The sequence below is a fragment of the Camarhynchus parvulus genome, chromosome 4 (assembly GCF_901933205.1).
Source record: "Camarhynchus parvulus chromosome 4, STF_HiC, whole genome shotgun sequence".
Taxonomy (NCBI): Eukaryota; Metazoa; Chordata; class Aves; order Passeriformes; family Thraupidae; genus Camarhynchus; species Camarhynchus parvulus.
In genome coordinates this window covers 639,798-667,645 of record NC_044574.1, presented here as the reverse complement: position 1 = coordinate 667,645, position 27,848 = coordinate 639,798, and the positions used below count along the sequence as shown (strand labels likewise).

Sequence of the window (27,848 nt, the reverse complement as noted above, 5' to 3'; positions counted from 1 at the left end):
GGAGAGATAGCAAACTCCTGTACGATTTGGGGTGGCAGCGGCAGCGCCCCGGCCCCGTTTTGGGGTGTTTTGGCGCTGTTTTGGCGCTGTTTTGGCGCTGTTTTGAGGTGTTTTGGCGGTGTTTTGGCGCTGTTTTCAGACGCTGGCCGGGGTCTGTGGAAGGGGGGCCAAGATGGCCGCCGGCCCCGCGCCTCGCGGCTGAGGGGGGCGATGGCGAGCGCGGACCCCTGAGGGGCGCAGGGGGCGGAGGAGGAGGAGGAGGAAGAGGAGGAGGAGGAGGAGGAAGAGGAAGAGGCGCTGCCCGGCGGGTCAGGGCGGGGAAGTTGCCGCCCGAAGATGGCGGCCGCGGCGGGGCCACACGCCGGGGCTGCGGCGGAGGCGCGGTTCATCAGCAGCGCCAAGGTGAGCAGCCCGCGGTCTGCCCTCCGTGAGGGTCCCTCCCTTCCCGCCCAGCCTGGGGGCACAGCGAGTAGAAGCCCGCAGGGATGGAGGGAATGGAGGGATTCCCTCAGCTCAGCTCCCGGGTATGACTCGGCTTCGGGCGCGTCCCTGACCCGCGGTTGTCCCTCGGCAGGGAAAGGGCTTGTTCGCCACCAGAAACATCCGCAAAGGGGAAACAGTCTTCGTGGAGAGGCCGGTGGTGTCATCCCAGTTCCTCTGGAATGCCCTGTACAACTACCGAGGTGAGCGGCCGGCGCTGGTGGCGTGTCCCCATCCCTGTCACCTGTCCCGGTGGGGTGACCGCGGGGCAGCAGGGGTTCCAAGGGAAGGGTTTGGGTTTGTCTTGGTGCCTCTATAAAGATGGTCCCGCTGCCTTTTCTGCCTTTGCACTAAACTGTTGACAAGTTCAGGTGTCATTTGAGGGATGGTGACTTCCATCAGCTCTGGAGGAATGTGCCAGATGCCACCATAAGAATCTTGGAATGGGTTGGGTTGGAAAAGACCTTAAAGATCATATTCCATCCCTAGCATGGGCAGGGACACCTTGCCCTAGCCCAGGCTGCTCCAAGCCCCGTCCCCGTGTTCCTCTCTTGTGTTGGTACCAGTTATGTTGCTTTGCCTTGGGTTCTGGTCCCTTTGCTTTCTGAAAGCTTTCCTGTGCCATCCATCCATCCATCCATCCATCCATCCATCCATCCATCCATCCATCCCTTCATTCATCCCTTCATTCATCCATCATCCATGCATGCATGCGTGCATCCATCCCTCCACCCACCCCTCCTGTGCCCCACAGCCTGTGATCACTGCCTGCGGGCTCTGGAGACGGCCGAGGAGAACGCCCAGCGCCTGCTGGGGAAGAGCTCCCTGGTGCTGCCTCACCCAGAGCAGTGCAGCATCAGGAAGGACCTGCACCAGCAGTGTCCCCGCTGCCAGGTACGGGGCTGCCAGGAGGGACTGTGCCCTCCTTGGGATCATTGAGTCCTTCCCATCCAGCTGGGCTCTTGTGCTGTCTGCCTTTCCATGCCATGGGCCAAAGAGCCAGGGCTCTGCTGGTCAGGGAGAGGGCACAGCTGGCTCAGCTGGATCTAGGAGCCCCTTTTCCTGGTGCCACAATGCCAGTGCTGTCCCCTCGCTCTAGGTGACGTACTGCAGTGCAGAGTGCAGGCAGGCAGCTCTGGAGCAGTACCACCAGGTCCTGTGCCTCGGCCCGTCCCGGGACGACCCCACACACCCCCTCAACAAGCTGCAGGAGGCATGGAGGTAGGGCCTGACCTGCCTGTGGCTCCACAGGCAAGGGAGGTGGCTCTCCTGGGCTGGCTCCTTGCTGTGCACCCCTGCACAAGGTGGCTGGAGGGTGAGGGAGGCCATGGGACACTGCCCAGCTCTTTCTCCTGGGGGAGGTGTTGTCATGTTGGCAGCCCAAGGGTTTGGACACACAGCTGAGCACTCCTTATCTTTCTCCCACTAAAGAGCTACAAAGTGCTGAGCTATGCACATCCCTCACTCCTGCAGGTTTATGGTATCCCTGCAGATCTCCAGCCTCTGGGAGATCCTCCTTGTAGCATCCCATGGACCCATTTCTGTCCCTGCTTTCAAAAAAAAATGCTTCCAGAGGGGATAAGCAACATCCCTGACTGAAATCTTATCCCAAGCCCCAGCAGAGTGAGCAGGATGGAGGGGGATTGTTTGTATGGGTGGAGCAGGAAGGTGGGTGCACGTTTCTCTCCACTGGGTCCCCACACAGCGATGCTGCACTGAGCACTTTGGAGTGCTGGATCAGTGCAGGCCTGACCACACCTATGGCAGCTGTTTCTGCCTCTCTCCAGCTTTTTGTTCCCATGCCAGGCCTGATCTGCTCATCTCTTCTCCATTTTAATCCCACAGAAACATGCATTACCCCCCAGAGACCTCCAGCATCATGCTGATGGCCAGGATGGTCGCCACCATCAAACAGGTATGGTGGGTGGTTTTGTCATCCCACTGTGGATGTTACTCCCAAGGTTTCCTTGGCCTGGCTTTCTCAGCATTTATTCTGACAATCCTCCCTCTCTCTGGGCTGGGGAGGAAAGTGGTGTTGGTGCAATGCCTCTGCTTGATTCTTTTGTCAGGCTAAAGACAAGGAGTGGTGGATCAAGGCCTTCTCCCAGTTCTGCAACAAGACAGCAAATGAAGAAGAGGAGATTGTGCACAAGCTGCTGGGGGACAAATTTAAGGTAAGACCCAGCAGCTCTTCAGTACTGGAGCCTTCCTTCTCCTGCCTGTGTCTGTGAGCCCACAGATGCAAAAGCCTCATTACCGCAGGGATAGGAAACACTGGAAACTCCAGGCTAAAAGGGAGGGCCCTGACAGTGAGGAAGTGGTTGCTTAGAGGGTTTTGGCCTTGTGATGCTTTCATGGGATATGCTGCTCCTTCCTGTGGGGAAGATGTTCCTGCTGTGGGCTGGGACAGCGTGATATTTAGCTGCTGAGTGGGTGGCTTTTGCTGCTAAATGGGTGGATTTCACGGCTGTGAGGGCAGCAGCCTCCAGCCATGCCAGCCATGCCGGGCAGGCTGGGGAGCCTGAATCCTTCCAGAGCCTCTGGCCTGGGCTGGGCTCAGCCTCAGCCCAGGGCTGGCACCCATGGCCCCCCACCCTGACCGTGCTCTGTGTCCTGCCAGGGCCAGCTGGAGCTGCTGCGCCTGCTCTTCACCGAGGCTCTTTATGATGAATATCTCAGCAGGGTGAGTGGATCTGCCTCCCAGACATCCCAGGAGCGTTGGCCAGGGCTTCCCTGGCACTCTGCTGGTCCCTTGCTTCCCCCAAAGCTCCCTGAAGCATTGCAGAGCGAGGTGCTCCTGCAGGCTCCTCAGTTCCTCTGTCTGTCCCTTCTGCAGTGGTTCACTCCAGAAGGCTTTCGATCCCTCTTTGCCCTCGTTGGGACCAATGGCCAAGGCATAGGAACCAGGTAATGGGGCTTTGTGGGTGCTCCTTGCCAGCCAGTGCAGATGTGCAATGTCAATGGCTGCGTTTAGAGATGGGGAGAGAGGGGCAGACTTAAAAAAACTTCATCTTGGCTATGTCCAGACCTTTCACATCCCCCTGCCAGACCTTGGATGCTCAGAGCCACCTTGGATCTCCACTGCGAGGTCCCACCATGTGCTGACAGCACTGTGGGAGTGTAAAAATGTTCTGCTGTTTCTGACAGCACTGTGGCACTGTGCCACTGCTCCCCAGGCACTGTGGCACTGTCCCACTGCTCCCCAGGCACTGTGGCACTGTCCCACTGCTCCCCAGGCACTGTGCACTGTGACAGTGTCCCACTGCTCCCCAGGCACTGTGGCACTGTGACATGTCCTACTGCTCCCCAAGCCCTGTGTCACTGTGACAGTGTCCCACTGCTCCCCAGGCCCTGTGGCACTGTCCCACTGCCCCCCAAGCCCTGTGGCACTGTGCCATGTCCCCTGTTCCCCAGGCACTGTGGCACTGTGCCATGTCCCCTGTTCCCCAGGCACTGTGTCACTGTGTCATTGCCCCACTGCCCCCCAAGCCCTGTGGCACTGTGTCACTGTCCCACTGCTCCCCAAGCCCTGTGGCACTGTGTCACTGTCCCACTGCTCCCCAAGCCCTGTGGCACTGTGTCACTGTCCCACTGCTCCCCCAAGCCCTGTGGCACTGTGGCACTGTCCCACTGCTCCCCCAAGCCCTGTGCCACTGTCCCACTGCCCCCCAAGCCCTGTGGCACTGTGTCACTGTCCCATTGCTCCCCCAAGCCCTGTGGCACTGTGTCACTGTCCCACTGCTCCCCAGGCCCTGTGGCACTGTGCACTGTCCCTGCTCCCCAAGCCCTGTGGCACGCCCCCCCCGCGCCGGCGCCCCTCCCCTCCCCCCCAGCCTTGCACTGTGCATGTCCCCTGTTCCCCAGGCACTGTGTCACTGTTCTCCCCACGCACCGCCCTGTGGCACTGTGTCACTGTCCCACTGCTCCCCAAGCCCTGTGGCACTGTCCCACTGCTCCCCAAGCCCTGTGGCACTGTGTCACTGTCCCACTGCTCCCCAAGCCCTGTGCCACTGTCCCACTGCTTCCCAGGCCCTGTGGCACTGTGCCATGTCCCCTGTTCCCCCAGCTCCCTGAGCCAGTGGGTGCACGCGTGCGATGCTCTGGACCTGCCCATGCTGCAGCGGGAGGAGCTGGACGCCTTCATCGACCAGCTCTACAAGGACATTGAGAAGGGTGAGCCTCTGGGGGTGCAGGGACAGGGCAGGCAGCCCCGGGGTAGGAATCTTTGCCCTCCATCCCCTTCCCGTGGCAGGGAAAGGCTCTTGGGAAATCCCCCTGCAGCACTCAGGCCCTGCTGGCTGTGGCTGTTCATGTTGATGGACATTCCTGTGTGCTTGTGTGTGGAAGAGCTGGAAGGGACCATGCAGAGCTCTAACCCCTCTCTCTGTGCTGCAGAGTCGGGAGAGTTCCTCAACTGCGAGGGATCAGGGCTCTACGTGCTGCAGAGCTGCTGTAAGTAGCATAAGGACTGCGAGGGAAATGTCCCGTGCTAGGCTGGCTCACCTCTTTCTCTGGAGGAAGGGGTTTGTGCTTGCCATCTGTGGGATGGGATGGGGTGGGTGTGATGGGTACTGCTCTCAGTGTTCCCAGGCACTTTGCCCAGCTGTGGAATGGCCACTCCTGCCTTGGATGCACTCATATGTGATGTGGTTCCAGGAGCCACTGAGGCATTTAGCAGAGATTGTATTGCCCGTAGGTAATCACAGCTGCATCCCCAATGCTGAGACATCCTTCCCAGAAAACAACTTCCTCCTGCATCTCACTGCTCTGGAGGACATCGAAGCAGGAGAGGTGAGACAGCAGGGCCTGGGTGGACCTGAGGTGACATCACACCTTGGCATCATCCCTGTGTCCCCTACATCCTCCATGGACCCCAGCCCCAAAACCTCCTGTGTCCTGCATCATCTTGGCAGAGGAATTCAATCCCCATCCCATGTAGGGGCTGCCACACCCCCTGTTTCTGCCTGATTCTGAGAGAGACTGGGAGAACTCCTGCTGCTCTGGGATCATGGGGAGTGATTCTGAGCCCCTCCCATTTCTGTTTGCTGCCAGGAAATCTGCATCAGTTACTTAGACTGCTGTCAGAGGGAGCGGAGCAGACACAGCCGCAACAAGATACTCAGGTAGGGGCTGCCTGGGGGGACCTCACACCCCTTGCCACCCCAAACATCCATCAGGGCAGCATCCCCACCCCGGGGCTGTGTGTGCCTTGGGGTGTGGCTGTGCACGGGCTGCTGTGAACTCCAGTGGGCTGGGGGTGTGTGCAGGACAAGCTGCTCCTGGTGCTTCGAGCTCCTTGTGATGTGTTGTAGGATTTGGGTTCCCCCCTCTCTCTGCAGGCTTACACCTGCAGACCCTTCCTTTTCCTTCTCTGTCCCTCAAGGGTAGAGGTTCCTGCTGGGGGTCACTGTCCCCCTGTCCCATCCCCCCTGTGGGGCTGAGAAATCCCCCTCTCCACCCGGGGTACCTTTACCCTGGCGGAGCCAGCAGGATGGAGCCCCCAGACTGCTCTGGGTGTGACACATTGAGCCCCTCCCTGGCTGTTCTCTTCCCGAGCCCTGCCCGGCAGCAGTGTGGGAGTGTAGCTGTGTCCACACCATGTCTGTCTCCTGCCTGCCCACCTACCAGGGAGAACTACTTGTTCACCTGCTCGTGTCCCAAGTGCCTCGCGCAAGCTGACGACGCTGACGTGACGTCGGACGAAGAGGAGGAGGGCGAAGGAGAGACAGACGATGCCGAGCTGGAGGATGAGATGACTGATGTGTGATCCTGGCCCCGGGCCAGAGGAGAGGGAAGGGATGGGACGGGAAGGGAAGGGCCTGGAGGCTCCTCCAAGAGGCAGCAGCTTTAATTTAGAACAGGGTTGTGTTGTGGGGTCGGGCGGGGCCGCGTGCCGAGGTGCTGGAGCAGGGGACCCGGGAGCCGGAGGCAGGCCCTGCTCCCGCCTGTCCGTGTTGTCCCTGTGCCTGTGTGTGTGTGTGTGTCAGGCTGTCCCTGTCCTCCCTGCGAGGACAAGCTGTGAGCCAGTGTCCCTCCAGCACATCCCAGTTCCCGGTGGGGCTGGCTGATGCTTGCAGGGGAGGCTGGAGGAGAGTGGGATCCAGCCAGCCCCTGGGACACCAGCTGGTCACCTGTGAGGTGGCTCTGCTGTGTCCATGCAGGCTGTGGATGTGGAGGAGCTTGTCCTTCCCACCCTGCAGGGACGAGGGGAATGTGTGTGTGTGTGTGTCCCTGTGTCTGTGCACGAGGGTACTATTTAATGTCTATATTAGCACTATCTACACACTATGGAGCTGGGGCCCCTCTATATCCTCCATCCCATGCCTTGGCCAGCAGTGAGGGGCAGCAGGATCTCACAGGGGATGCCTCGGAGGGTGGCCCAGAGTCCAGCAGGGGGAGCAGAACTGACCCTGCAGACACCTCCTTCCCAGCTCGGCCCATCCTTCCCGTGACACAGAGCCCCGGGCAATGACTGCAGGAGCCTGTGGGGATGGAGAATGGCCAGGAGCTCACATGGGCTGGGGTGTCATCCCAAATCCAGAAGACATTTTGGCTTTTGTAGTGAGGGAGTTGTCCCTCCCTCCAGCCGGCTGTGGGATGAGGATGTGCCTGGGGATGCAGCATGTGCTGGGTGTTTCCCTGCACCCAATGCTCCCACATGGAGATGTGCCAGTGCAGAGTGGCCCCCCGGATGTCCCCTTGTCATCCACCCCATGTGCCACCCTCAAGGCCACACAGCGCTGTCCCTGTGTGCAGACCATGTGGCTGGAGGGACAACGGTTCCAAGTGACAGGCAGCAGGTCAGGGATGCACCCGGGGTTATTTCCTCCCTCCATGGATTTTGGAGAGCTGTGTTCCTGCCGTGTCCGTGGCAGCTGGACTGTGGGACTGAGGGTGGCACACCTGTGGCACTGCCATCAGCGCCAGCCCTGCCTCCTGCTGCTTGTCCCCAGCCGTCCCGGGCCACATCCCCTTCAGTGTTCCTAATAAACCGAGACTGGTGACAGCTGGGACCTGTGCTTTGTATTGCTGGGTGCTGAGTGCACAGAGGGCTGTGAGCCAGGGGCTGGTCCTGTGGGGACACAGGGCTCAGGGAACAGACACCTGTGCAAGTGGATTTGTGACCAGCCCACCCCTGCTGGTGGCTGTGCTGTCCCGTGAGGCTCTGACCGAGCCCTGCCCAGCTGCAGGAGGTACTTGGAGAATTTTACTAGGAAAAAATTTGAGGATGAGATTTATCCCTTCATCTGCTGACTGCTGGAAATAAAAGAGAAACTTCCCTTTCTCTAAAACTTACTCAGACTTCATTAGCTCAGACAAAAATGTACAGACATCAGGTGAGCCCTGCTGGTACAGACCAAGCCTGTACCGCTCTCCCCCCATCCCTGCCAGTCCTGCATCCCTCCAGATCAGCAGCACAAGGTCAAATGTTTCCAGGGAAGTGCTCTGGGCCCTCACCTCCCTCCCACACAGTCCCAGCTCGGTGCCAGGCTCAAGGTTCCCCCTGGCACTGGTGTTTGCCCTTGCCACACACCGGTGCCAGCAGAAAGATCTCCCTGTGGCCGAGCCCAGCAGGATCTCTGGAGCATGTTGGGATCCTTTCCTCAAACCTGGTCCTTCGGGCAAGATCCTGGGATGCACCAGGAAGTCCTTGATCCACCACAGCCTTCTGCTGCTACCAGAAGGTCCAGGGGGGCTGCATCATCTCGTAGGTGGGAATGCTGGTGACGTTGACAGGAATGGAGATGACGGCCCAGGGGAGCCCATGCTGCTCCAGGGAGCGCCTGATCATGTACCTGGGGGCATGGAGGGGTGACAGCTGTTCCCAAGCTGCCAGGGCTGGGAGGGTGCAGCCAGACCCCAGCACAAACCACAGCCCAGCTCCAACTCTGCCCAGTAACCACGACTGAACCCAGCTCGATTAATTATTACATTTCAGCATTTCCTCTCACTGGGGTCTGAGCCCCTTGGATTTCCCCTCTGATCCAGGTACCTTTCCCATCACTGCGCCCCAGCTCCACTGCATTTCCTGCTGCATCCTCATCCAAGTGCATTTCCCCTCCCGTTTGTGATCCTGGTGGGTTTCCCCTGTGTTCCCCTTGGTCTGGGTGCCTATCACCCCTCTCCCCTCCATGGTCCAGCAGCATTTTTCCCTTCCCCTTGAGCACCCTAAATTAACAGAACTGAACCTCCCTGCTGTGCGGGACAAGGCTGTCACTCGGCTGTTGGTGAGCTGTCCTACCCTGGGAAGGCAGCTGGGCACGTACCTGTCCCTGCCCAGCAGGGAGAGCTGTCCCACCCGGGAAAGCAGCCCAGCACGTACCCATCCCTGTCCAGCAGGGAGAGCTGTTCCACCCGGGAAAGCAGCCCAGCACGTACCCGTCCCTGCCCAGCAGGGAGAGCTGTCCCACCCCGACACGTACCCGTCCCTGCCCAGCAGGGAGAGCTGTTCCACCCGGGAAAGCAGCCCAGCACGTACCCGTCCCTGCCCAGCAGGGAGAGCTGTCCCACCCCGGCACGTACCCGTCCCTGCCCAGCAGGGAGAGCTGTCCCACCTGGGAAAGCAGCCCAGCACATACCCGTCCCTGCCCAGCAGGGAGCTGTCCCACCCCGGCACGTACCCGTCCCTGCCCAGCAGGGAGAGCTGTCCCACCCGGGAAAGCAGCCCAGCACGTACCCGTCCCTGCCCAGCAGGAAGAGCTGTCCCACCCCGGCACGTACCCGTCCCTGCCCAGCAGGAAGAGCTGTCCCACCTGGGAAAGCAGCCCACACATACCCGTCCCTGCCCAGCAGGAAGAGCGCGGGGATGTCGGCCGTGCGCGCCGGGAGCTGTCCTGGATCATCTCGATGTAGAAGCTGTCGTTGTCGTAGGCGTTGTCGGCGATGATGACGGCCCGCCCGCCGTGCTCCTGGATCACTCGTGTCTTGGACAGGAACGAGCAGCCCCTGTGCCACAGAGGGACCACGCTGTCACCGACCTGGGGTGGCCACAGGTGGCTCCAGAGCCTGCACCTGCCAGAGCTGGCCTGGACACAGCCAAACTAGGGATTGTCTCCCTGATTCCACACCTCCTCCAAACCCTGCTCCTCTGTGTCTGATTTTAGGTACAAGCCACCCACACTCCTAAAATAAATAAAAATATAAAATCTTGGAATGGGTTGGGTTGGAAGAGACCTTGAAGCTCATCCAGTTCCACCCCTGCCATGGCAGCAACACCTTCCACTGTCCCAGGCTCCTCCAAGCCCCAGTGTCCAACCTGGCCTTGGACACCTCCAGGGATATGAGGCATCCAGAATATCTTTGGGTAACCTGTCTCAGAGAAGAGTTCTTTGCCACTGTCTAATCTAAACCTACTCTCTTTCAATCTGAGCCCACGCAGCGTTTCTTCTACCTTGCCACAGGCTAAAAACCACAAGATGCAATTCTCCAGGGTACGAACAACCTCGCGTTTTCCTGGCTTATCTCTGTGGAGAAAGCCTCAGGATGAATCTGGAGGTGACGGGGAGGTGTGGCCAGGGCTCCCCTCCTGCCCAGCAGGGTCCCCTAGCAGCTGCCATGATGCCAGACCTACCCCCTCTCCACCAAGGCGATCTGGTCCTGGATGAAGACCCCATTGTTGAGCTCTCCACAGGCCTCCGGAGGATCCGCGGGCACCAGGTGGATCTGGTCGTACCTTGTGTTCTCCGAGGAGACAGGAGGGGTGAGCCAGGGGCTGGAGCTGCTCCCCCTCCCCAGCCCTGCCCACCTGGGCTGTCCCACACCCTGCTCATCCCTCTGGGGGCTGCTCTGGGGACAATTCTGGGCTCCCACATTCAGGGACACTCAGAGCCAGCCCCGGGGCCAATCCCTGCCTCTGGAATCCTGCAGAGGCCAGGGATGCTTGTGGAAGAGCAATGAGCTCCATTTTAATCAAAACCCCAAATCACTGAATCCCACCCAGGAGCAATACTGGGATGGAGGGAGCCAAAGGGGCAAATTCAGTTTTTAATACTTACAAACACGCCACCGAAATCCTTGGCTGGGGTGGCAGTGAAGATGTAGCGGATGTCTCCGGGGCTCAGCACTTGGAAATACAAATACTCATGGATCCGTAATCCTGGGGGTGAAAGGACAGAGTTGAGGCAAGGGAAACTAAAGGCAAAGTCCATGAAAAAAGGGAAAAAGCCCCAGTTATCACTCCTGAACCATGGGGGACAGAACAGGCCCTCCAGCAATGCCAAATCCTGGCTGGGCTCAGGACCCCAAATGCCCCAAAGGTTTTGGGGTGTTCCAAGGGCAGACGGGGCAGTTCCCAGGGGCTGAGAGGGGATGAGGGAGAGAAAAGCACTGGGATTAGGGTGCTAAAAGGAAAGGGGAAAATGCTGCTGGACCATGGAGGGGAGAGGGGTGACAGGCACCCAGACCAAGGGGAACCCAGGGGAAACCCACCAGGATCACAAACGGGAGGGGAAATGCACTTGGATGAGGATGCAGCAGGAAATGCAGTGGAGCTGGGGCGCAGTGATGGGAAAGGTACCTGGATCAGAGGGGAAATCCAAGGGGCTCAGACCCCAGTGAGAGGAAATGCACCCAGACTGGGGTGCTGTGTGGGGAAATGCAACCAGGTCGAGCTGCACCGAGGGAATTGCAGCAGGATGGGGATGCAGGAGGGGAAATGCATCCGGATTGGAGTGCAGGAGGTGAAATGCTCCCGGATTGGGATGTGGGAGGAAAACCGCAATGGTGTGGGGGCACAGCGAGGGGAAATGTCCCCGTACCCCTATACGGGTGCAGGAGAGGAACCGCAATGGGGCCGGGCTGCCAGGAGGGAAAATACACCGGGATATAGGGACAGCAGGGGAAATACACCGGGATACAGGGACACGGGGGGAAATACACCGGGATACAGGGACACGGGAGGGGAAATACACCGGGATACAGGGACAGCAGGGGAAATACACCGGGATACAGACACGGGAAATACACCGGGAAAAAAAAAAAAATACACCGGGATACAGACACGGGAGGGGAAATACACCGGGATACAGGGACAGCAGGGGAAATACACCGGGATACAGACACGGGAGGGGAAATACACCGGGATACAGGGACAGCAGGGGAAATACACCGGGACACAGGGACAGCAGGGGAAATACAGCGGGATACAGACACGGGAGGGGAAATACACCGGGATACAGGGACAGCAGGGGAAATACAGCGGGATCGCGGTGCGCCGAGAGGGGAGGCGGCCGGGCCGGGATGCCTGGGATGTGTGCGCGGTCCGGGTGCGGGGTGCGGGTGGTGGCGGCCCGGCCCGGTCGCTGTCCCCGCTCCGTCCCTCCCTCCGTCCCTCACTCACCGCGGGCCGGCCAGCAGCAGACGCAGAGCCAGAGCCAGAGCCAGAGCAGCATGGCTGCGCCACGCCCCGCCCACCAGCCCGCCCCGCGCTTCCCATTGGCGGATGAGCTTACCGCTCTCCTTCCTATTGGTCTGCCGCGCCATCAATCACGCGCGAGCCGGCGCGGGCAGCCCGCTGTCACCACGGCGTTCGCTGCCAAATAGTGAGCCCTAGCATTTCCGGACGCTGCGCGCCCTCTTCCCTCCCTGCCAAATTGTGCTTCCACCCCCGGCCCGCCCCCGGGAAGGTTCTGGGCGTGCGCGGTGCATTGTGGGGGGCCGGGAGCGAGCAGCCGCCGCGATGATGGTGAGTGACCCGCGCCATCCGCCGCCATCCGCCGCCATCCGCCGCCGTCCCCGCGTCCCGCCGCCCTGCCCGGGCCGGGCCGCTCCCGCCGGTGCCCAGGGAGCGGCTGTGGCGGGGTCGCGGCGGGCCGGGCCGCGCGGATGGAGCCGCCCCGGCGCGCAGGCCTGGCGGTAACCGGGCAGTGCCGCGGCCGCGCCCGCTGGAGCCGGAGCCGGAGCCGGAGCCGGGCTGCGCTGGCTGCAGGGACGGGAGCTGGCAGCGGGCAGCCCCGAGCTCCATGCCGCTCTAGAGCCTTCCCCCGGCCCGGCCCTGGCCCCCGCGCCCCCTCCGGCTCCAGCCCCGCGGTGATGCGGGAGGTGTGTCCAGCCTGGTTTCCCCGGGGACAAGCGGGTCCTTTTCCCTCGGGATTCCTGCTCTGCTGGGTGTGGAGGAAAGCTGTGCGTTTTCTGCCACAGAATCTCTTCGGGTTTCAGGGATCACAGGATAGTCAGGGCTGGAGATCACTCAGCTCAACCCCCTGCCCAGGCAGGGTCACCTGGAGCAGGTGACACAGGAATGTCTCCTGGTGGCTTTGAGATGTCTCCGGGGCTGGATACTCCAGGCCCTCCCTGTGCAGCTGTCCCTGGGCTCTGTCATCCTCCATGGCAAGAAATTCTTCCTCATGTTGAGGTTCACCTCACTTCTTATATTTTAATTTGTGTCCTGTTACTGGGCATCACCAAAAAGAGTCTGGCACACACCTCTTGGCACTGCCTCGGAGAGATTTCTATGGATTGATGGGATCCCTCTCCAGCCTAAGCAGGCCCAGCTCCTCCTAGAAGAGATGCTGCAGAGCCCAAGGATATTCTTTGTGCCCATCACTGAACCTGTGCAGTAGCTCCTTTTCTTGTGCCTGCACCCCCTCAGTGCACCAAGCACAGTTCAGTTCTGCTCTGTGCCTGCTGGCAGCTGTTCTGAGCCAGTGCATCCCAAATTTGGGCAGTGTTTGGGCTTTGCCTGAGTTCTGCCTGTGAGGTGGTTGCAGCACTCATGGGATTATTTGGATTGGAAGGGACCTTAAATCCCATCCAGTGCCACCCCTGCCGTGGCAGGGACGCCTGGCCGGGGACACTGCCAGGGATGCAGGGGCAGCCCCAGCTGCTCTGGTGCTTCCACCACCCAGGTTTGTTTGGTTCCTCAGTGTCTCTGTAAATCCTGCACACTCTGTCTCCTCCAGGCCAGCATCAGACCAGAGCCTCAGTGGTTCTGCTCCAAAGAGCCCCCATTGTTTTTGGGACAGTCCCTGGGTGTCCCTGAGCCTGTAGTGGAGCGGTTGTGAATTCCCCGTGCTGTGGGAGCAGTGGAAAGCAGCAGGGTGGTGTGGGGCAGAGGAATTACACCGAGGCTGTATTTTTGGCCTTGTTCCTGCACACTGGTGCCTTGTGGGCTGTCAGGAGTTCTCTGTGGGTCCTTGGGGCTGGGCTAACAGCTGTGCTGTGCTCCCCCTGCAGCCAACACCGGTTATCCTGCTGAAGGAGGGCACGGACACCTCGCAGGGCATCCCGCAGCTGGTCAGCAACATCAACGCCTGCCAGGTGATCGCCGAGGCCGTGCGCACCACGCTGGGCCCGCGCGGCATGGACAAGCTCATCGTGGATGACCGGGGTGGGTACGGCGGGAGTGCTGGGCAGCACTGAGCCCAGCCGGGTCATGTGGGGCAGCCAAACCCATGTGGGGCAGCCAAACCCAGCCGGGCCATGTGGGGCAGCAAAACCCAGGCAAACCCATCTGGGGCAGCCAAACCCAGCTAGGGCAGCCAAACCCATCTGGGGCAGCCAAACCCAGCTGGGGCAGCCAAACCCAGCTGGGGCAGCCAAACCCATCTGGGGCAGCCAAACCCAGCTGGGGCAGCCAAACCCAGCCCGGCCATCTGGGGCAGCCCCAGCCCCTGCCAGGCTCGGCTCTCACAGCCAAGTGAGACTGTCACTCTCAGTGTCACTACAACACCTCGGTGTCCCCTGTAGGAGGCAGGAGGATTGCCAGTCCAGCCTGAGGATTCCCTCATTGCTCCCCTGGGGGACCTGGAGAGATGCTGAGTCGGGGAATGTGATGCCTTGGGAAGGCTGCCCTAGAACAGAGACTAGATGGAGTTAAAGAATAAAGCAGGGATTTATTAAAAGGATCTCAATGGATCCACCTTGGGCAGCACAAGAGCCCAGCCAGGGCTGCACCCAAGATGGACCAAAATGAACCCAAAGTGAACCAAAATGGTCCCAAAATGAACCCAAGATGAACGAAAATGGTCCCAAAATGAACCCAAGATGAACCAAAATGGTCCCAAAATGAACCCAAGATGAACCAAAATGGTCCCAAAATGAACCCAAGATGACCCAAAATGGCCCCAAAATGCAGGACCAGGCACGGGGTCTCTCCCTTTGATCAGTTCTGCTCCATTTGCACCTTGCAGTTCATTGTCCCATTGCAGCTTTAGCCCCTGCAGTCCCACCCTGCTTGTTTTTCTCTCTCCAGCCCACGGTGTTTGTGCTCCTGGGCTGAGATTTGGGTCATTTGTCCTCGGTGCCCAGCTGGAGCAGGAATTGTTTTGTCTCCATCCCCTCATATGGAGCTCAGACCCACACACTAAAGCAGCACAGAGTCTGAAAAACAGAAAAGCTAAACCTGAGGCATCAGTTGGATGCATCCAGTGTAATTCTGTGCCAGACAGGAGAAGCAGAGGCTTGAACCTTGCTTCAGGCATTTTTGGTCATCTCTGTTTTTAAATGAGGCTCATGACACCTGTGGAGTTACTCAGCAGTTGTGGCTGAGTGTGAGGTCAGTGGATGTTCCTGGGTTGATTTTTAATCTTTTTTTTTGGAGTGTGATTTAAGAGATGAGCTTTGCCATCACTCTGAAAAGACTTGTATGAAATCACCAGTCCCCAAACTAATTATTTATTATTTTTGTTACTGAAGGGTGGAGTGAAAAGGCTTAGTATTGTCTTTAAATGGTTTTTACAGATAGGAACTGTAATAAATTGTTGTTCAAAAGGATAATTGGATTTCTCCTATGATAACTAATATGATTTCTAGGTTCTTTGTTCATGAGAGTCACAGACTAGAGTATGGTTTTAGCTGTCTGGGGAGGCCTTTGAGAAGAGGGAAATGAATTCCAGGCCTTTGTTGGTGTGGAAAGTTGTTCTGCTCTCAGACTGACTTCACTGAGCCTGCTCCACGAATGGGCTGACAGGACTCAGTTCTGGTGGAGCAGAGGAACCTGCTGGGATCTCCTGAGAGCCCCCAGAGACGGTGTAAAGCTGCCTTTAACTTCCTTCTCTCCATGAACCCCAGGCAAAGCCACCATCTCCAACGACGGGGCCACCATCCTGAAGCTGCTGGACGTTGTGCACCCGGCCGCCAAGACCTTGGTGGACATTGCCAAGTCGCAGGATGCCGAGGTGGGAGGGGAGCCTGCCTGTGCCTGGGGGTGAACAGGGAGCAGCCTGAGTGCCACTGCTGCCCTGGCTCAGTGTTAGCTCTGGGAATTGCTCTGGCAGTGCTGGGGTTTGTTCTGCCTGCTCTGGAGCCAGGCTGGCAGAGCTGGGAATGCTCCCCTGGAGAAGGGAAGGCTCCAGGCAGAGCTCAGAGCCCCTGGCAGGGCCTGCAGGGGCTACAGGAGAGCTGGAGAGGGACTGGGGACAAGGCCTGCAGGGACAGGAGCCAGGGAATGGCTCCCACTGGGAAAGGGGAGATTGGGCTGGCATCTTGGCAAGGAATTCCTGGCTGGGCTGGAATTCCCAGATTTGCTGGGGCTGTCCCTGGATCCCTGGCAGTGCCCAGGCCAGGTTGGACACTGGGGCTTGGAGCAATCTGGGACAGTGGGAGGTGTCCCTGCCCATGGCAGGGCTGGCACTGGGTGGGCTTTGAGGTCCCTTCCTGTGACCGTGTTCACAGGGGTCTGAGGATGAGGGAAGAGATGAGGATCTGACTCCATGTTTCAGAAGGCTTGATTTATTATTTTATGATATATATTACATTAAAACTATACTGAAAGAATAGAAGAAAGGATTTCATCAGAAGGCCAGCTAAGAATAGAAAAAGAAGGAATGAATAACAAAGGCGTGTGTGTGGGACAGAGTCCGAGCCAGCTGACTGTGATTGGCCGTTGGTTAGAAACAACCACATGAGACCAATCACAGATGCACCTGTTGCATTCCACAGCAGCAGATAACCATTGTTTACATTTTGTTCCTGAGGCCTCTCAGCTTCTCAGGAGGAAAAATCCTAAGGAAAGGATTTTTCAGAAAATATCATGGCTACACCTTCCCACGCAGACCACTCGGAATCACTGAGGGATTCAGCCACAAATCTGTGAGCAGAGAAAATCCTGAGCTCTGGTTTCCCTGGAAGCTCTGGAGTGGTTTTGCAGCTGCTCTCAGGTGGTGACACAGCGTGGGGGTGACACAGTGTGAGGGTGGCACAGCATGGGGGTGTCACAGTGTGGGGGTGGCACAGTGTGGGGGTGGCCCAGCGTGGGGTGACACAGTGTCCCCTGTCCCTGCAGGTGGGTGATGGCACCACGTCTGTGACCCTGCTGGCAGCTGAGTTCCTGAAGCAGGTGAAGCCCTACGTGGAGGAGGGGCTCCATCCCCAGATCATCATCCGCGCCTTCCGCACGGCCACGCAGCTGGTGAGGCACAGGGCACGGCTCCCTGGGGACAGCTGGGCCTGCCCCAGGGACAGGGACACCCTGCCAGGGACAGCCCACTGGGGCACGGGCCTGGGGAGTGCCAGCAGCCATCTCCTGCTGCCCCCTTGGCACAGCACTGCCTCTGTGCCAGGCCTGCTGTTTGCAGTCTGTACCTCTGGAGTGCTCTCACTTCCTTTGGGTTTTCTCCCAAGGAAGAAATGTCAAAACTCATTTCCCATCCTCCTGCTCCTCCTGTTCTCTGCTGCTTCTTAGTAACCTGTGTGTCTCCTGGAGCCTGTTGGTCCCATTAAGCTGATTTTTGGAGGTTCACTCCTCAGTCCCCTTTGATTCCCAGGTTTCTGCTGAAAGCAGATGCAGCAGAGCAGCTCTGAGCCTCCTCCCACTCCTCAGATATTGGTGTGTTCCTTGGAATTGCTGCGCTGGCAGGGGTGGAATAATTAAACACTTGGAGCTTCAGTGACGTTGGTGCAGAGAACAAAAGATAAAATACAAAGAGAGAGGTTGGAGCATAAATCATTAATCCAGCTGTTGCTTTTTTGCCAGGCTGTGAACAAGATCAAAGACATCGCTGTCTCTGTGAAGAAGGAGGATAAAGAGTGAGTTTCCCTTGGAGGTGACCTGGTTGTGTTCTGGGCTCCAGCTGCCTGCTGCGAGGGTGCTCCTGCATCCTGTGGCTCTGGCTGGCATCTCCTGGCACCTGGAGCTGCAGCCCCACGCTGGGGTTATTCCCACTTTCCCTGAATTGCCTGCTCCTGCAGGGCCAGTGCTGTGCTCCCACCTGGCTGCAGGGATGATGTAGGGCAGTGTCTCCCCGTGCTCGTGGAGGAAGCTGGGCACCAAAATAAGTGGCCTGGTTTCTTTTTTGCAGCAGTGGAGTCTTGGAGCTCTTGCTGCAGTCAGTGGCAGTGTTAAATCTCAGCATTCCCTGAGGATCAGATCCCCTTTTAGCTGTCACACACCAAGGTAGATAGCTCATAGCAGTGATCCCTGCAGCTGAGGGGAGGATACTGGAGTTCCTTTTCTCCGGGGATTTTAAGCTCTTGTCCACTTGACCTTGCTGATACCTGCAGTTAATTAGAAATATTTCAACTTCATAAGCATCTTGAATAAACCAAAACGGGTTGTCCAAACCAAATTCTAAAAAAAAATGCTGGGAAAAAAAACCCAAATGTGGTCTTGTGATGAGAAATAGAGTGGTTGCCATGGGGGACAGAGCCTGGCAGCTGGATGCACATCCCCCTGGTGTCTCTGTGCCACCCACTGTGCACATATACTGCCTGAGTTAGTACTGCAGGGAATGTGAACCCTGCCTTTAGAGGGTGTCAGGAACATCTTCCTGCCTCAGGATGAAGGAAAGCACCTGCTCTTGTCTGATTTTAGCTGCATGAGAGTCAGTCAGCTTTGTAAGTGCTGGGCTGATGCTCGAGCTCTAAAAAAGAGACTGGGATTTGTCAGTCTGGGATTTGTACCTTGTTCTCTCCATGGACAGGAGGGAGCTGATCTTTGCCTCTGTCAGAGAGAATTTCGGGCCCCTCATGACAAGACAGACCCTGAGGGGCTGGAGCATGGCCAGGGCAGGAACAGAGCTGGGAAGGGGCTGCAGAATCCCTGAGGAGCTGGGAAGGGGCTGCAGAATCCCTGAGGAGCTGGGAAGGGGCTGCAGAATCCCTGAGGGAGCTGGGAAGGGGCAGTCCCTGAGGAGGGGAAGGGGCTCAGCCTGGAGCAAAGGAGGCTCAGGGGCCCTTGTGGCTCTGCACAGCTCCTGCCAGGAGGGCACAGCCGGGGGGATTTGGGATCTTATCCCAGGGAACAGGGACAGGAGCAGAGGGAACGGCCTCAGGATGGGCACTGGGGAAATTCCTCGTGGAAAGGCCTTGGAAGTGCCCAGGGAGGTTTGGAGTGCCCATCCCTGAGGGATTTTGAAGCCCTGTGGATGTGGCACTTGGGGACATGGGGCAGTGGTGGCCTTGGCAGTGCTGGACTGAATGATCTTCAAGATATTTTCCAGCTCAAACCTGTGATTAACAAAACCACATACACTGTTTAGGGCTTGTGAAAAGGTCTGGCAGGTGACCAAACCTTTGTTTTTCCTTCCCTTCCCTTTCTGCAGTGAGCAGAGGAGTCTCCTGGAAAAGTGTGCAGCCACAGCCCTGAGCTCCAAGCTCATCTCCCAGAGCAAGGAGTTTTTCTCCAAGATGGTTGTAGATGCTGTGATGATGTTGGATGACTTGTTGCAGCTCAAGATGATCGGGATAAAGAAGGTGCAAGGAGGAGCTCTGGAAGTGAGTGCTGGAGCCTCCCTGAAGGGGTGGGAGACCGGGATCCCAGCTCTGGTGGTGCCTTGGCTCTAGCAGAAATGCAGCCTGGCTTGACAGCGCCTGCTGGGGAGTTCCCAAAGTGGAGCAAAGCTGTTGGTGTGAGGAGGAAGCTCAGCAGGGCTTCTTTTCCATAGGCAGAGTTTCTGGTTTTTGAGCTAAATACACTCTTCACCTTACTGCAGCAAAAATTGTTACTGATAAAATTCCATCTATCTCCAAATAATAATTTATTTTTGTTTGAAGTCTTTGTTACTTCTGGCTCCAGAAGTCCTGGTTGCATGTAGGATTACTGGGTTGGGAAAAGTGCAAGGCAAACCTCAGGAAGCTGATTCAGTGGTGGGCAGGGCAGGTGGGATGTGTGGTTTGTGCCTCCGTGCTGTGTCTGGGACTGCACCTGGGTATGTGGTAGGGGGTTGATCCTGTGGGACAGCCCCTGTGGGGAGGGAGATTCAGATCCTGGTTTCTTCACCCAGGAAATCAAGGGGCTCATGCCAGGGAATGGTGTTGGACAGGGCTGTCCTGCTGCAGAAAATCCAGGAGGTGGTGATGGAGCTTGAAAGACAAACCAGAGCAAAAACCAGCCCTCAGTGGGGCTGTGGATGAGAAATATCCAAAAGTTCAAAGGGGAGGAATGGGAAAGAGATCAGGGAGAGAACTGATTGCAGCATTCCTTGACCTTCAGGTTGTCTGAGGAGTTTTTGGCTGTGGAGTTGTGAGAGGTAGAGAGGAAGCTGCTTTTGTGAGCTGAAAGAAATGCCTCCTGCTTATTTCCTCTAAAAGTGGGTTAATCAAAGGAGACAGTGCTGGGAAGGCTTTGTAAACGAGGCCTCTGGAGCAGGGAGTGTCCTGTGGGAGTTGTTATTAACCCTGTGCAGGAAGCCCTGGGGGCTGAGCCTGAGGCAGATCCCTGTGTTCCAGGACTCACAGCTGGTGGCTGGAGTTGCCTTTAAGAAAACCTTCTCCTACGCTGGGTTTGAGATGCAGCCCAAGAAGTACCAGTCCCCCAAAATCGCCCTGCTCAACGTGGAGCTGGAGCTCAAGGCTGAGAAGGACAACGCCGAGGTCAGAGTGAACACGGTGGAGGTAAGAGCTCCAGGAAGCCTGGCCTGCTTCCTCCTCCTGTCACACCTGGGCTGCTCATCCCCTGGGGATGGGTGAGATGGGAGGGCTGGAGCCAGGCTGGCAGAGCTGGGAATGCTCCCCTGGAGGAGGGAAGGCTCCAGGGAATATTTCAAATCCCTAAAGGAGCTCCAGGAGAGCTGGAGAGGGACTGGAGACAAGGCCTGCAGGGGCAGGAGCCAGGGAATGGCTCCCACTGGGAAAGGGGAGATTGGGCTGGCATCTTGGCAAGGAATTCCTGGCTGGGCTGGAATTCCCAGATTTGCTGGGGCTGCCCCTGGATCCCTGGCCAGGCTGGACACTGGGGCTTGGAGCAGCCTGGGACAGTGGGAGGTGTCCCTGCCTATGGCAGAGGGTGGCACTGGATGGCCTTTATAAGGTCCCTTTCCACCTTTCAAACCATTCCATGATAAATAAGTTTGCCTTTGCCCATTATTCACCTTTGGAATCACCTGGCAGGCTGTGCTGCCCTGAGGAATGGGGGCCCAGCAGACTGGGAAGCACAGCAGGGTCAGGACACGTTGGTGAGCTGTCCCTGTGCCCCAGCTGTGCTGAGCCACCAGCTCTGGGTGATTGCCTTGGGCCTTGCAGGGCCAGTTCATGAAGCAGTGCCTGGAGAGCTGCAGGAGCTCCTGAGGGGCTGCAGCAGCCGTTTGGGCAGTGCCATGGGACAGGGCCCTCCCTTGTGACTGTGCCAGGGCTGCTCGTGGGGCATCCCCTGGCACTGGAACACCTGTGCCCCTGTCCTCCTCCAGGATTACCAGGCCATCGTGGATGCAGAGTGGAACATCCTGTATGACAAACTGGACAAAATCCACAAGTCAGGAGCCAAGGTGGTGCTGTCCAAGCTGCCCATTGGGGACGTGGCCACGCAGTACTTTGCAGACAGGGACATGTTCTGTGCCGGCCGTGTCCCTGAGGAGGATCTCAAGAGGACCATGATGGTGAGCTCCCTTGGCTTGGAGGAAAGCCTTTGGAAAGTTCTGGCGCCCCAGGCTGGGCATTCCCAAACAGCTCTCAGTGCTCCTCACAAGGGTTTGAAAGGACAAGGCTGTTCTCGTGGGGTGAGCACTCACACCCTGACAGCCTGGTGTTCCATATAAAGGTCTGATCAGTGCATCACTAGAGGTTTATTTTCCTGAGCTCTTCCCTGTTCCATCATGAGTGGTTTTTTTCCTGAGCTTTCTTTGTGTATCTCCTGGACTCTGGAGCCTGTGAGTCAGCACCTGGAAGCTGCATAAACTTATTTTGCTGTCGAGGGTTGGCCTGGGTCCATGAGAGGGGAGGGAGGGAGAAGGGTTTTCCTGAATCTGCAGGATGGGTTTGCACCAATTCAGCAGCTGAGCTTTCCCTGAAGGGTGGAGCCTGCTGGGAGGTGGTGTGGGTTGTCAGCAGTGCTAATCCCATGTTTGTCCCCATTCCCTGCAGGCCTGTGGGGGATCCATCCAGACCAGTGTCAATGCCCTGTCGGATGATGTGCTGGGCCGCTGTGAGCTCTTTGAGGAGACCCAGATTGGGGGAGAGAGGTAAAAACACCCGCTGCAAACCTGTGGTGCTGTGCAAGCCTTCTCTTAGCAGGTGGAAAAGTTGGGGTCAAAGCGCTGGCAGGGTCAACGTCTCTCAAGCTGTTGAGATGAAAACAAGGTTGTTACAAAATGTATATTGAATTGTATATTTTATTGTAGCCAGAAGCTGCTTGTTGAGGCTGAGGGAGGGGGCAGGAGCAGGAGTGAGATTTCATTGAGATCCTACTTCATGTAAAAGCTTTTAAACTACATGTTTATTCTGCAGTGCCTTGTAAAAAGCACAGTGGTACCGTTGCATTTGTAATGGAAAACTGCCACATTGTGGGGTTGATGTGGCACTTCTGGGATGTTCCAGCTTGGCCCTTCCCTGTCAGTGCAGGAGAAGCTGGGGACAGTACACTGGGGTCTTTCCAGTCCTCTTTGGGGCTGGCTGCTGCCCTCTGTGCTCCTGCCAAGTGCAAACTGCGAGCAGCAGTTCAGTGTGAGCCCCTGGAGGGGAAGAGAACGGATTTCCCTGGATTATCTGGAACATCACTTCTGTGTTCCCTGGCCCTGCTCCTCCTTGGTCCCTTGGGGCTGTGAGGGGGACACGGCTGCAGGGCTGGCTCTGTCCCACACTGCCTGTCCAGCAGCAGCTTGTGCATGGCCAACCCTCCCTGTGGCAGGTACAACTTGTTCACGGGCTGCCCCAAGGCCAAGACGTGCACCATCATCCTGCGCGGCGGCGCCGAGCAGTTCATGGAGGAGACCGAGCGCTCCCTGCACGACGCCATCATGATCGTCAGGAGGGCCATCAAGGTGAGCCTGGCACCTGCACACCTCACACACACCAGGGCTTGGCTCAGGGCTCTGCACAGTGAGCACATCCCGTGGCTTCACTCGAGTGCGGTTCCTTGGCCGGCTCAGCGTGGCTCTGGCAGCGTTTGCAGCTGCTCTCCAGGCACGCTGGGTTCTGCCTGCGCTTCTGTGCAGCTGTGCCTCGTGCTTGCTCCATCCTCCACCCTAAAGGGAACTGCTCTGTGCTGGGTGGAGCTTCAGGAGATGGAGCAGCAGATTGATGTGTGTCCATGCCCATAGAGGCACTTGCCCCTCTCTTGGTGCCCACTTTGGGGGCGTGACAGTCAGTGGCTCTGAGGGCAGGCTGGGGGCACCAGGAGAAGTCCAAGGCCTCTCTGGATGTGTGTTTGATCCTGGGTGACACTGCCAAGCTCTGGGTTACACAAAAACCTGTTGCTGTAGGAAGGGTTTCTGGTTAAAAGCTCTGAGGCTGCATGTCCTGAGGGGCTGGGGAGAAGCATGTCAGGAGTTTTGGAGCTGTTGCTTCTAGAAAGAATGTCCTGATCTCCCTCCTGGAAAAACAGCAGAACTGAGCTGCAAGGTGCTGCTGCCAATGGCTTTAGTTTTGGACACTTGTTGAGAGTGAGGATGCTTCCCTGGCCCGAGTTGGGAGTGAGCTGCCATCCCTCCTCCCTTTGGGTGTAGTGTCCCCAAACCCCCCTTACTCCTGTGCACAGCTGGGCTGAGCTGCTGCAGCTGCCACTGGAGGTTCTTTGCATGTCCCTGCTGTGGCTGGCAGACAGTCCCAGGGACAGCAGCACCAGGGCTGTGGATTGCCATGGGGTGGCAGGGCTGGGGCTGGCAGGGCTGTGCATTGCCATGCCTGCAGGGCTGTGCATTGCTCTGAGCTGGCAGGGCTGTGCATTGCCATGGGCTGTGCATTACCAGGAGCCTGCAGGGCTGTGCATTGCCAGGAGCCTGCATGGCTGTGCATTGCTGTGAGCCTGCAGGGCTGTGCATTGCTCTGAACTGGCAGGGCTGTGCATTGCCAGGAGCCTGCATGGCTGTGCATTGCCAGGAGCCTGCAGGGCTGTGCATTGCTCTGAACTGGCAGGGCTGTGCATTGCCAGGAGCCTGCATGGCTGTGCATTGCCAGGAGCCTGCAGGGCTGTGCGTTGACCTGGGCTGTGCATTGCCAGGAGCCTGCATGGCTGTGCATTGCCAGGAGCCTGCAGGGCTGTGCATTGCCAGGAGCCTGCAGGGCTGTGCATGGCCAGGAGCCTGCAGGGCTGTGCATTGCCAGGAGCCTGCAGGGCTGTGCATTGCCAGGAGCCTGCATGGCTGTGCATTGCCAGGAGCCTGCAGGGCTGTGCATTGCCAGGAGCCTGCAGGGCTGTGCATTGCCAGGAGCCTGCATGGCTGTGCATTGCCAGGAGCCTGCAGGGCTGTGCGTTGACCTGGGCTGTGCATTGCCAGGAGCCTGCAGGGCTGTGCATTGCCAGGACCCTGCAGGGCTGTGCATTGCCAGGAGCCTGCAGGGCTGTGCATTGCCATGGGCTGTGCATTGCCAGGAGCCTGCAGGGCTGTGCGTTGACCTGGGCTGTGCACTGCCAGGAGCCTGCAGGCTGCAGAGCCCTGACAGCCCCTGTGCTGTGCCTGTCCCTCCCTGCAGAACGACTCGGTGGTGGCAGGCGGCGGCGCCATCGAGATGGAGCTCTCCAAGTTCCTGCGGGATTACTCGCGCACCATCCCGGGCAAGCAGCAGCTGCTGATCGGCGCCTACGCCAAGGCCCTGGAGATCATCCCCCGGCAGCTGTGCGACAACGCCGGCTTCGACGCCACCAACATCCTCAACAAGCTGCGCGCCAAGCACGCCCAGGTACGGCCCCTGGCTGCCTGGACAGCCAGCTGGCTGCTGGGGATGGCAGGGGCTTCCCCTGAAATGGAAAATGCAAACCCCTCCCTGTGAATTATTATAACTTTAAAATTGAGGGGTTCTCAGGCAAAGATATGGGAATAGGAATAACAGTTCTTAACTAGGAATATTAAAAATACAAATGCAGTAGTACAAAACAGCCCTGCCAGAGCCAGACCATGCCCTGCCCCCTGTGTGCCAGGGGGTGGCACAGCCCCATCCCATGGGGGCTCAGCCCTCCTGCAGTGCCAGCTGTGCTGCTGCTGGAGCAGGGATCCTGCACAAGGGGGGAGTTTTCCTCTGCAGCTCCAGGGCTGCTGCAGATGGGCCTGGGCTCCCTCTGGCAATGCAGGGCAGCAGAAAGCTGCTCCTCTGGCAATGCAGGGGGCAAAGGCTGCTGTGCTGCTCCAGGCTCAGATTGGATCCAGGTAGGAATGCTTGGCTCCTCCCCTGGGCGCAGCATCTCCCCATGGGATGCTGGAATTGGATCAGCCCTGCAGGGACACTCAGTGGCCATGGACAGCAGATAATTAATGATTAATGGCCCATGAACAGAAAAGATCTCCCAGCAGGAGGATTGGCTGTGGAAGAGGTAAAGAAAACTGCCCCATGAACAGCAGATCCCTGCCCCAGCTCTGACAGGTGGCAATGGAATACACACCCCAGCTCCATCTTTCAGCCTCAGACACCAGGCACCCCAGAGGCAGTGTGTGTGTGGCTCCTTTGTCCCCAGTTCCCTCCTGGAGCCTGTCAGAGCTGGTGTAGCTCAGCTGAGCCTGTGTTGGATCCGTGTCCCCTTTGATTAAACTCCGTGTTTGTTTCACATCAGGTGTGGGCCTGGCACAGGTGGCTATAAATGGAAAGGAGCTGCTTTCCCTTTGATCCCAGCTGTCGGGTGACTTCCTGAGCTGGGAGTCCTGATTTGCTCCTTAAAAACTCATCATTTGTCAGGCAGGAGCTGCTGTGTTAACATTAAAGGAAGCAGAGTGCAGGAGCTGGCTGAGCTGAGCGTTTCACCAGGAGCTGCAGGCTGAAGGGTCTGAGTGCTGCTCTTGTGGAGATCCCAACTCCAGGCCTTGGAGGTTGTCCCTTGGGTTCTGTCCCTCCCAGCAGTTTCACCCTGCTGCTGGTGTGGGGCTCGGGGTGTGCCCCAAAATGAGGGGGCAGGACCAGGCAGTAAGGCAGGAACAGAGGGGAGTCAGGACTCTGAGGCTCCTGCAGCTTCATGGCACAGCTGCCCGGGGAGGTTTGGAGTGCCCATCCTGGAGGTGCCCAGGGAAGGGCTGGAGGTGGCACTCAGGGCCCTGGGCTGGTGACAAGGTGGGGATGGGGCACAGCTGGGACTGGATGGACTGGGAGGGCATTTCCAGCCTCGGTGACTCTGTGATCCCAAACTGGAAGGAGCCTCCTCTTCATGAGGCTCTGCTGGCCCTGGTGGCTGAAAGCAAAGGCTGCTCAGCTTGGATTTCTTGTGTTTTCCTTCACAGTGAAACGTGGGGGAGGCTCCAGCCTCTCCCTTCACCTTTGCCTGGCCTTCCCTCCCAGGCTTTCCCCAAGTCCCCCCCAGCCCCATGACCAATCCCTGTCCCCTTTGTCCCCTCTGTCCTCTCAGAGTGGGATGGGGCACTGATCCCTGTGTCCCTCTGTCCGTCAGGGCAGGATGTGGCACTGATCCCTGTGTCCCTCTGTCCCTCAGGGCAGGATGTGGCACTGATCCCTGTGTCCCTCTGTCCCCAGGGCAGGCTGTGGCACTGATCTGTCCCTCTGTCTGTCTGTCCCCAGGGGGATGTGGCACTGATCTGTCCCTCTGTCTGTCTGTCCCCAGGGCGGGCTGTGGCACTGATCTGTCCCTCTGTCTGTCCCCAGGGCGGGCTGTGGCACTGATCTGTCCCTCTGTCTGTCTGTCCCCAGGGGGGGATGTGGCACTGATCTGTCCCTCTGTCTGTCTGTCCCCAGGGCGGGATGTGGCACTGATCTGTCCCTCTGTCTGTCTGTCCCCAGGGCGGGATGTGGTACGGCGTGGACGTGACCAACGAGGACATCGCAGACAATTTCCAGGCGTGCGTGTGGGAGCCGGCCGTGGTGCGCATCAACGCGCTGACGGCCGCCTCGGAGGCCGCGTGCCTCATCGTGTCCGTGGACGAGACCATCCGCAACCCGCGCTCCAGCGTGGAGCCTGCTGCGGCTGCCGGGGCTGCTGGTGCCCGGGGCCGCGCCCGTGCCCGGCCCCACAACCACTGAGGGCTGCTGGAAACCCGCGGGGATCGGGCTGCTCCTGCCCTGCAGAGAGCTGCCAGCCCCACAGCCACTGAGCAGCTGCTCCTGCCCCTGCAGAGAGCTGCCAGCCCCACAGCCACTGAGCAGCTGCTCTTTCCCTGCCCAGGGCTGCCAGCCCCACAGCCACTGAGGGCTCCTGGAAACCTGGGGAAACCAGCAGTTGCTCCTTCCCCTTCCCAGGGCTGACAGCCCCACAGCCACTGAGGGCTCCTCAAAACCCACTGGCATCAGCAGCTGCTCCTTCCCTGCCCAGGGCTGGCAGCCTCTGGCTGGGGGCAGTCACAGACAGCTCCTGGTGGTCACAGGCAGCTCCTGGTGGTCACAGGCAGCTCCTGGTGGTCACAGGCAGTTCCTGGCGGTCACAGGCAGTTCCTGGTGGTCACAGACAGCTCCTGGTGGTCACAGACAGCTCCTGGTGGTCACAGGCAGCTCCTGGCACTGACAGCCACAGCCCTGGAGCTGCCCTGCCCTGCCCGGTGCTGCCTCACTGGCCTGGGCATTCCCTCCCTGGGGACCCTTCCCTCCCCAGGAGCATTCCCTCCTCTGGAGCGTTCCCTCCTGGGAGCCGTTCCCTCCTGGGAGCCGTTCCCTCCCCCAGACTGGAGCCAGGCTCTGGGGCCTATTTATACTGGTTTGTGTTCTGTTCTGCTGGGCAGGTTGAAGCCAGGCTCCAGCACAATAAACGAGTTGGTCTCAGTGGCAGTTGGCCTTGTCCTCTGTTCTGTGCTTCATTCCACACAGGGAGGCCTCAGGCCTGGGGTTAGAAATGAACCTTTCAGGCTGGTTTTGGCCCTGTTTCACAGCAGATGCTGTGCTGCAGAGCAGGGCAGACTCCAGGCACAGCCCAGGAGTGTTTCTAGGATGAAGCACACCTCTGAGAGTGCTTGGGGCTCTCAGATATTGCTCAGTGACATTTTAATTGGCTCTGCTCAATGGGGCATTTCCATTTTCCACTTTGCTTCATGGAAGGAGGTTCAGGGCAGCAGCTGTGTGACAGCTCCAAGGGGCTCCCAGGATGGATCCAGGCATTTGGGGGGACTCAGAGAGGGAAATGGTGCTGGGAGAAC

At 58.4% G+C, this 27,848-nt stretch overlaps 3 protein-coding genes across 3 annotated transcripts; 2 read left to right on the top strand and 1 right to left on the bottom strand.

Moving 5' to 3' along the window:
* Nucleotides 1-293: 293 nt before the first annotated feature.
* On the top strand, nt 294-7,779 carry SMYD5 (SMYD family member 5). Its single transcript, XM_030947349.1, has 13 exons — nt 294-402; nt 575-683; nt 1,235-1,374; nt 1,580-1,701; nt 2,326-2,395; nt 2,550-2,654; nt 3,101-3,163; nt 3,317-3,387; nt 4,547-4,653; nt 4,876-4,932; nt 5,177-5,271; nt 5,533-5,603; nt 6,109-7,779. The coding sequence occupies exons 1-13, from the start codon at nt 337-339 to the stop codon at nt 6,245-6,247; spliced, it is 1,215 nt and encodes a 404-aa protein (XP_030803209.1). The 5' UTR covers nt 294-336; the 3' UTR covers nt 6,248-7,779.
* On the bottom strand, nt 7,762-11,884 carry PRADC1 (protease associated domain containing 1). The gene is given in 6 exon segments (XM_030947350.1): nt 7,762-8,276; nt 9,257-9,300; nt 9,303-9,426; nt 10,052-10,161; nt 10,476-10,576; nt 11,819-11,884. Coding segments are annotated over 6 exon segments (552 nt in total). The 5' UTR covers nt 11,871-11,884; the 3' UTR covers nt 7,762-8,155.
* Nucleotides 11,885-12,024: 140 nt separating this feature from the next.
* Nucleotides 12,025-26,900, top strand: CCT7 (chaperonin containing TCP1 subunit 7). The gene is made up of 12 exons (XM_030947348.1): nt 12,025-12,163; nt 13,654-13,807; nt 15,490-15,596; nt 16,703-16,828; nt 17,393-17,445; nt 18,960-19,131; nt 20,086-20,250; nt 21,042-21,230; nt 21,715-21,812; nt 22,478-22,610; nt 24,262-24,468; nt 26,506-26,900. Exons 1-12 carry the CDS (start codon nt 12,158-12,160, stop codon nt 26,743-26,745), a joined length of 1,650 nt encoding a protein of 549 aa, XP_030803208.1. The 5' UTR covers nt 12,025-12,157; the 3' UTR covers nt 26,746-26,900.
* The last annotated feature ends 948 nt before the right edge of the window (nt 26,901-27,848 follow it).